At 58.8% G+C, this 8204-nt stretch overlaps 1 protein-coding gene across 1 annotated transcript; it reads right to left on the bottom strand.

Annotated features, from left to right (window-relative positions):
* Positions 1-6789: 6789 nt before the first annotated feature.
* GOLT1A (golgi transport 1A) lies at positions 6790-8186 on the bottom strand. The gene is made up of 5 exons (XM_010156378.1): positions 8162-8186; positions 7504-7595; positions 7231-7409; positions 7002-7065; positions 6790-6828 (listed from the first exon to the last, which is right to left on the bottom strand). The coding sequence occupies exons 1-5, from the start codon at positions 8184-8186 to the stop codon at positions 6790-6792; spliced, it is 399 nt and encodes a 132-aa protein (XP_010154680.1).
* Positions 8187-8204: the final 18 nt, after the last annotated feature.

Here is an 8204-nt window from a genome sequence, read left to right as displayed (position 1 = left end):
CCCCACCCCATCTCCCTGCCATAGGAAATCCAGCCGGGTGGCTCTAGATGGCAGCAGCTCCCCACGCCATGGGGCTGCCAGCCAGGTCCCAGTGGGTCCCACTCCCACGGCACTGCCAGCCCCACACCAGTCCTGGAGGGTGATACACCGCAGCCCACCCAGGGCAGGGATCCCACGGGGTCCGCGTGCTGCAGGAGGCATCCACCAACCCCGAGCAGCCACCCATGGGGCGAGCCCGGCCCCACGCTCAGCTCGTTCGGTCACAAGTGGAACGCTTCGTCTTGGCCTCCCGGGTTATCCGGGAGATGGGTGCTGCTGGGCTCAAGGGGGGAGAGGAAGAGGAGCAACAAGAGCAGCGCAGAATAGGAAAAGAGGAGGAAGGGGGGTTCCCAGCACGGCTGCAGCAGGTACCGCAGGAGGAGAATCCTTTGGTCCTCAAGCATCCAAAGCCAAGAACCAACCCAAAGCCAAGAGGAGACAGCAAGACCCACAACGTTGTGGGCCACCTGCAACACCCTGCTACCTCTGCAAAGCCTGGGCTGGTGAGGGGAAGAAGCTGGCACCCCAGGTCACGGCCAAGACCACCAGATACGGCTGCACCCTCTTTTCATCGCGTCCTTCCGGGGCAGCCGCTTCCTTTGCCAGCAGCCTCGTTGCATCCCAAAGGGGAGGATGCTTTTATAGCCCGGGATTCTGCATCCGCGTGGGTTTCTCCTCCCCGCTGGCTGGGGGAGGGCTGGGGATCCCACGAGCAGCACCGTGGGTGGGTGGCTGGACACTGACCATCCCCACGGAGGGTGGCATGGCCGGAGAGCCATGGGCACAGGCGGCAAGCGTGGCTGGCAAGGGGGAGCTGCGAATAGCTGGGAGCTGGGAGCCCACGCTCCTTGCGGTTAATGGCATTGCTGTGTGTCAGCACCCGGCCATCACTAACAGGGTGCGTGCAGGGCACGGGCCAAATGCCTGCTGGTGTCAGTCAGGAGGGCTGCTGGGTGACGCCGGCGCAGGTCTAGAGGGCAGTCTGGCCAGGGAGATGTCCCCAGGATCCGTACTGCAGAGAACTGGGGTTTTTCCAAAGGCCCAGGGGTGGAAATAGTCAAAGGTGCTCAACAACAGCCCCTTTGGCCACCAGGCACCAACCCACCAGACCCCGCTGCCCTAACGGGGGCTGCTCTAGGCACAGGGAGGGGGAACCCCTACCCCGTCTCCGTTACACCGGTGAGGGAGCAGAGCCCTAACGTAGAGCACAGGGTAGAAAACAGCTAAACTCCTCACAATAGTTGCACACGATATTAGACCAAGGCACAAGCACCCACAGCCCTGCCAGACCCACCACAGTCGGGGGGAGCGGGCTGCTCTCTGCCTCGGGCAAGCGCAGAGGAGCCCAGTGCAGCTCTGGGTGCTGCTCCCACTCTGCCCTGTGCTTTGGAAGGGAGATGCTGCCCCAAAACCTCATCCCTGTTCCGCAAGACCCTTTCATACAAAGTGCATCGCTGGCCCCCAGCATAGTCACGGGGGCGGGGTCAGGCCCCGTGGCTTCAAGCCCGGCACTTGACCTCGGGGAACCTCGGTGGGAAACGACTGTGAAGGCAATAAAAATGTTCTCGGAAGAAACCTGATGACACACTTGCCCCTGCCTTGAATTTCCCTGGCTACGCAACCATGCCGGTGTGTTCCCGTTGCGGATGGGGTTTGTTTCGGGCACTGCTGTCACCCTCATCCAGGGGACACCGGTGCTGGGGGACCAGGAGGACACCCAAAGAGTTACACACAGCTTCCCCCCCAAACCCTGGGCTTTACCGCCTCCTTCCCCTGAGGGATTTTGGCCACGGCGTTTGGAGCCAGGGGAAGGCTGACCTCGGCGGGCACCCAGGCTCTGCCCCGTGGGTCGCAGCCCTGCTCCCCCCAGCCCTGACGTCTTTTCCCACGCTGAGCCCTGGTGCTGCGTCACTCGAGGGAACCTCGTGCCCCAGCGCAGGTTGCAGCGAGGCGCAGAGGTCAGGAGGCAGGATTTTTTGCAGCGATGCAAGAGAGAGCCTGGCGTGGAGCCACCAGACATAAATCCCCTTCCCGGGCATCCCGTGGGCTCTGCCTGCTTTGCCAAGCCTCATTCCACCAAGGAGAGCCCAGGGCTGCGGTCTGACTCCGAAGGAAAGGGGCCACGTCAGTCGGGAGAAGGTGATCCCAGGATGCGGGGCCATGGGGCTCCGGTGTTTCCAGCTCCCCTTTGACCCATGGCCAAGGGGAGGCACGTCTGCAGGAACCCTGAGGAGCGTTAGGTGCTCTGGGCATGGCTTTCCCCCTGGGAGGGCCAAAAGGACTCCTTTCTCCCAGGGCAGCCGGAGCAAGATGCAGCTGGAAATGGCAGAGGGCTGTGAGTACCAGGCAGCCCTTCCTTGCCAAGGGGTTGGCACCACAGCCCTTCTGAAGGGAAAACAAGGTATAAACAAGCAAAACCAACTTACCCAAGCCCATCAGAGAACCGAGAGCTGCTGCTTTGCAGGGGCCAGTGCTACCCCTGAGCACCAGGGCTCGAGGATGCCCCTTGGCACAGGATGCCTTCCCCATGGAAGGAAAATCCCCACCAGGCATTTCTCACCTCTGCCAGCAGCAAGCAGGGATGAACAGCTGGTGCCTGGGAACAGCGATGGAAAAACCTGTCACGGGGCTTTAAATAACCTGCAAAGGGTGCATTTGTGCACAGGGATATAGGAACCGGGGAGGGGAAGGAGCATCGCTCCTCTGGCTCCAAGGCCTGGAGCAGGAGCCATGGTAAGGGCCAACCTCTACAGGGCATGACAGCAGGGACATCCATGGGGACATCAGCCAGCCCTGGGACCACGCTGCTTTTATCCCCAGCCCTTCAGGAAACCCAGACCTGCAGGGAGGATGCTTAACTCTTCCCACACAGCCTGGGAGCATCGGCCAATTCTAAGCAAAGCATCACTTAACCTGGATTTGCAACAGCTGAAGGCAAAGCTGCCACCTCCCTGCTCCATCCGTGTGCTGCTTGCTGTTTGCCACGAAGGGCTGGGGGTTCGGGCAATTCCATATCCTGTAAAGAGCAGCTTGTCTGGAAATAGCAAGGGAATGCTTTTGAGTTATTTTCCTGCTGCTTTCAAGGAGTTGAACGATTGAGCGAAGAGTGAAGTCAAGGAAAATGCTTTCCAGAGAGAAACCAATGCTTTCCTGGGAGATGAAGGTGCTCCTCTCCAGCGTTGGGCTGAACAAACACGTTCCTTAAAATAAAACTGGAAAGAAGTACTTCCCTCTCTAAATGGAATCATTAGGAAGTTTTACTGAAGAGCTTCATTTCTTGAGGGATCTTTTAAAACGGTAAAATAAGGTTGATGCGTTTCTGCCCTTCCCACGCATTTTACACCCTTCTCTGGTTCGTGAGCTTGTTGTGAGTAAAAACACACCAGGCTTATAGGATCCTTGTTCCGGAAAAAGCTCAAGCACAAAAGCAACTTTTGGGAAGGACTTAGAGGAGGCTCTGGATGGCACCGACACCGGGGGAATTTGGCCATTGACGTCAGCAGAGCCAGGGCTTCACCCAAAGGGTTTGCTTAAAACCCAAACTGCTCTGGCAGGGCACATCGAAATCGCGATTTACTGAACCAGAGGAAAAACATTCCCCTGCAAGAAGCTTCAGAAACGCAGGCTGGGGAGAGCGGCACCGGCTCTGGCTCGCTGCTGCCTGCTCCCTCCTGGAGGCAGTTCACAGTGGTTCCCCGGGTCACTTTGGAGCCTGACGGGAAGCAATGCTCCCCCCCAACCCTGGAATGATGCTCCATCCCAGCTTGATTTTCCCAGCAGGGTGAAGTGACAGGGGCACACACCCAACTTATTCACGTTGCTGCAGTGGGGATGGGGTTGTTAAATGGGGAATCCCATTATCCTGCATGTGAAGTCTCTAGGACCACTCTCCTTTCTCCTGGTGATGCCCTGAAGACGAAGCTTGACCAGGAAAAGTTGTTCTGCAGCCCAAGTTTTCAGCTGGGGTGAAGCAAAGGCAGGAATTGCAGCTAAGCACTAGGGAGGCTGCAGCCCTCTTACCTGTGTGATCAGAGACTGGTTGGGGTGGGAAGGGACCTTACAGCCCACCCAGCCCCACCCCCTGCCATGGGCAGGGACACCTTCCACTAGACCAGGTTGCTCCAAGCCTCATCCAGCCTGGCCTTGGACACTTCCAGGGATGGGGCATCCACAGCTTCTCTGGGCAACCTGTCCCAGTGCTCCCCCACCCTCTGCGGGAAGAATTCCTTCCTGATGTCCCATCTCGATCTCCCTCTTTCAATTTAAACCCGTTACCCCTTGTCCTGTCAATCCCTGCCCTTGAGAAAAGTCCCCCCCAGCTTTCTTGTAGCCCCCCAGGCACTGGAAGGGGCTCTAAGCTCGCCCCGGATCCTTCTCTTCTCCAGGCTGAACTCCCCAACTCTCCCAGCCTGTCCCCCTGGCAGAGGGGCTCCAGCCCTTGGAGCATCTCCATGGCCTCTTTTGTCCAAGCCCACATTTCCTCTCCCATCCCTCCTTGGCAAACAGCTGTCCAGTTCGCTCTCTGCTCCAAACTCCTCTGCTTTATCACCAAAGCTGGCCCTGGTGCCAGCAGGACTGAACTCACCTCTACTCTCCCCCTGCCCACAACCAGGTTCACGCTAAGAAGCTTCTAGCTCTTTTTTTGCTCTGGAAAGCCTCCCACTGCAATTACACTCAGAATAAAGTCACCCCCTCCAAACCAGCAGCAAGGGAGCAGCTTCCCCTGAGCCAAACCTCCCAGGGGTGCAAACCATCCCTACCCAGCCTCGGGCAATACCTGCTGAGGAGCCCATCGTTAACCCAGGGCTCAACCTGGCTGCTGGAGCTGGGCTTTGGGTGCCCAAAAGGGTTCCCCCACACGAGCTGAGCTGTGGGAGCAGCTCCCAGCTCTGCCTTCACCTGGTGCAAACCCACTGCAAACCTGGGCACGGGTGCGGTGCCAACAGGCACTGCCACCGGCTCAATCAGGTTGCGCCTCAAGCAAGAGGAAACAGGTTTAACTCAAGCTCATTAATTAATTCTTGCAAGTTAAGAAGGGTATCTGCACAGGGACCAGCTTTGAAGTGATTGCCGTGGTTTAATTAAACTCCTGCTTGCACCCAGCTTCCCAAGCGCTCATAGAAACCTGGCTCGCATCCATTTAGCTTGTGTCTCTGATCGCGCAGACCCGTGGAGTTATCCAACCAGTTCTCCGGCAGCGCTGGCTGCGCTCCTGGGGAGAGGAGCTTCTGCAGCCCGAGCGAAACAGCTCCTTTAAAAACATCTGACGCTCAATGAGGAGACCTCCGCGCTGTCCTCGAATTCCTGCCTGCCAGGAAGGCTTCCCTGCGAGCAGCCGGCCCCTTGCACGGGGGGATGCTTGTCCTCCGGAGCATCCAGCAGCACAGGTCCTGCCTCGAGAAAGGTTTCAAAGCAGTTGATGCACCCCGGCTGGAATGGTCCTTGAGGCCAAATCAGCTGCAGAGAGGGCACAGAGGGCAGGCGGTGGGTGATGAGACGTGGTGGGGTCCCCAGCAGCTGGCCGAAACAGCCGCTACAGAAAGCAGCAGCTTCCCATGACCCCCCGGAAGGTGTGCTGGGGCTGTGAGGATGTGCGGCAGATGGAAAGGCACTTTGAATGCCAGTGGATGGGGCTGGATCTCTCTCTGGGGCTGGATCCCTTTCTTTATGATAAGCCTCACATCTCAGCAGGCTCCCCCGGAGTGATGCAGATGTCCAGTTCACAGGTGGGCAGCCAGCCCATTCCCCCAGCACCCATGCTGGTGCTGGGGTGGGCACAGGGTGCTGGAGATGTTCCCCGGGGGCTCAAACCCTGTCAGAGCTGTCCTGGTGCTCACTGCCACAGTAGCTCCCACCAGATCCATCCTGCCAGGCAGCAGCCAGTGGTCCAGCTCTGCTCCCTCCTGGCCACATCCCGCAGGAAACAGGGCTTTGGGAAATGCGAGTCCTGGCCCACAGTGCTCAGAGGTATCAGCACTGTAACTGTGCCTTTGCTCCAGCTCCCACCCCAGCATCTCTCAATTAATTAATAACCCCAGATGTCATTTGCTTTTTCATGGTTGCTGAATTTGAACGGGGTAATTTACTCTCCTCCTATCGGGTCATGAAATGTTAATGTGGTTTAATGGGTGTTTTCCTAACCTCCCCTGCCCTCTCCCGCGGCTCCCTGGGCTCTGCTCTCCGCAGCCCACATCCCTGCGGGACGCGTGGGAAGGCAGCGCCATGGCTGCTGCCTGTGTGCCAGGGGCTCGTGGCCAGGGCAGCTGGGGCTATGGCCACCGGAGGGGCCCTGCGCCACCTCCAGCTGTGGCCATGGGAAGGTCGCTGTGCCACCTCCAGCTGTGGCCACCAGAACGTCCCTGTGCCACCTCCAGCCGTGGCCACGATGGCTCTTGGTGACACTAAGAGGAGCCAGAGCTGGAGAAGCCCTGAGCCACAGGAAAGTAGCACAGTCTGAGTTTGGCCTCAGACACATTTTTTAATTAAATCTTTCAACAGGGGAAGACAAGAGGAATAAAATAACGGTAACAACTCCAGAAGCCTGTCTGGCATAGCGTTTGGTGCCCAGAGCCCCGCTCAGGAGCTGCTCACGGGAGTCCCACGGGGCAGCGAGGCACCGTCCCTGCAGAGGGACGGCTCTGGATGGCACCGAGGGTCCCAGGGCTGAGAGCACCAGCAGCTCACCGTGGGAGACGGACCCAGGGCTCGCTCACACCATCCCATCACCAGCAATTTGGCCCATCTCGCAGGTCACACCATGGAGCTGCTGTCTCCCACCTTCTGCAAGAGCTGCAAGAGGGATAGGTCCTGATTAGCAGGAGAGTCCTCCAGTGCATTCCCTCGGGGGGCTGCAGAGAGATGAGGTGACCTTCCCTGCTCCCAACCACGGCAATCAGGACTCCTATCAAGGACTGCAAACCCCAAGGGTTCCACAGGAGAACCATGCCCAGCACCCTGCTCACCTTGCTCAGCAAGGGGATGTTTGCCAGCGAGCCCAGAAACCCAAACACCACTGGGAAAAAACTCCTGTATCAAAGCAAAAGTCTCTGTTAAGCCCTGTGCCAGGCTTTCGCCGGGATGGGAGCGGTGGGGGCTCTGCCCGGGGCTGCAGGACAGGAAGCTCGCCCAGCTCCTGCTCTCCAGCCTGGGGCACCCATGCTGCACCAGGGAGCTGGGTGCTGTGGGGCGGACCTGAAGAGGGTGATGAAGCCGTAAGCCTCCAGCAGCATGCCCAGGAGGGGCCACCGCATGAGGACGATGAGGACCCCACCAAGGAAGAAGCTGGTGCCCTTCAGCTTTGGCCTCTGGAAGAAGAAGGTGAAGGTCCTCCTGAAGCCGATGATGAAGACTAAGCCAGAGAGGAAGAGGATCTGGGAGGAGGAAGGGAAGCAGGTCAGAGAGACCCTTTGCTCCATCCTGGGCGCCAGCACCCGCTGCAGGGAGCCCCGGCCGCACTGTACTCACATTCCCGAAGGCCAGGAGCACTGAGTCGAAGTACAAGAGCATCCCAAAAAGGATGAAGAAGAGGCCGAAGCCGACCAGTCCCACGCCGATCCCTGACGAGGACAGGAGGAAGGCTGAGATGGGGCACATGGCACAGGTCCCACCTTGGGATGCAGTTTTTCTCCTCGGCACCTTCCTGGCCCGTCCTCTCCTAGAAATGTGCTTTGGACTTGCCTCCAAAGCTTAGAAACAACCTTTCCACCTGCCTAAGCCTTGGAGAAACTCCTGGGTACCCAGAAACCCCTCTGGGCTGCCAAAAAAAAGATTAAACTGCAAAGATAAATTGGAAGGTCTTTGCCAGCATTTTTCTGAACAGCGTCAGGCTGGGATGGTCTCTGGACCAGGCTCCTCCCCAGATGCAGACCTGGGCAGAGGGTGAGGGCAAACCTGGCCCTGCATCCCCCCACACACCCCCCATCCCGGTCCCAAAGACCCAACATGCCCACCCACTCCCCCGTCAGAATGAGCCTTGAGCCATTGCACCCTCTCCCTGTCCCGGCAATCCCGGTCAGTCCAGCCCGGACTCGGTGCTTTGGAGCAGCCCCATGGTGCATCCCAGCCCCACTGGGATGGGCATCACCCCTGGGACACGGCCACCCCAGCCCACCCACCCGCTTACGCTGGAAGTCGCTCAGAGTCACCATCTTGCCGGCAGCAGGGCT

Source organism: Eurypyga helias, unplaced genomic scaffold, assembly GCF_000690775.1.
Source record: "Eurypyga helias isolate BGI_N326 unplaced genomic scaffold, ASM69077v1 scaffold41327, whole genome shotgun sequence".
In the NCBI taxonomy this organism is placed as follows: domain Eukaryota; kingdom Metazoa; phylum Chordata; class Aves; order Eurypygiformes; family Eurypygidae; genus Eurypyga; species Eurypyga helias.
Note: the sequence above shows the minus strand (reverse complement) of the source record. Positions and strands in the feature narration are given on the sequence as shown.

Coding starts and splice junctions, on each gene's coding strand:
- GOLT1A (XM_010156378.1), bottom strand. CDS start 8,186: ATGGTGACTCTGAGCGACTTCCAGC. Junction 7,596..8,161: donor GACTCTGAGCGACTTCCAGC/GTAAGCGGGTGG, acceptor TGTCCTCGTCAG/GGATCGGCGTGGGACTGGTC. Junction 7,410..7,503: donor TGCTCCTGGCCTTCGGGAAT/GTGAGTACAGTG, acceptor TCCTCCTCCCAG/ATCCTCTTCCTCTCTGGCTT.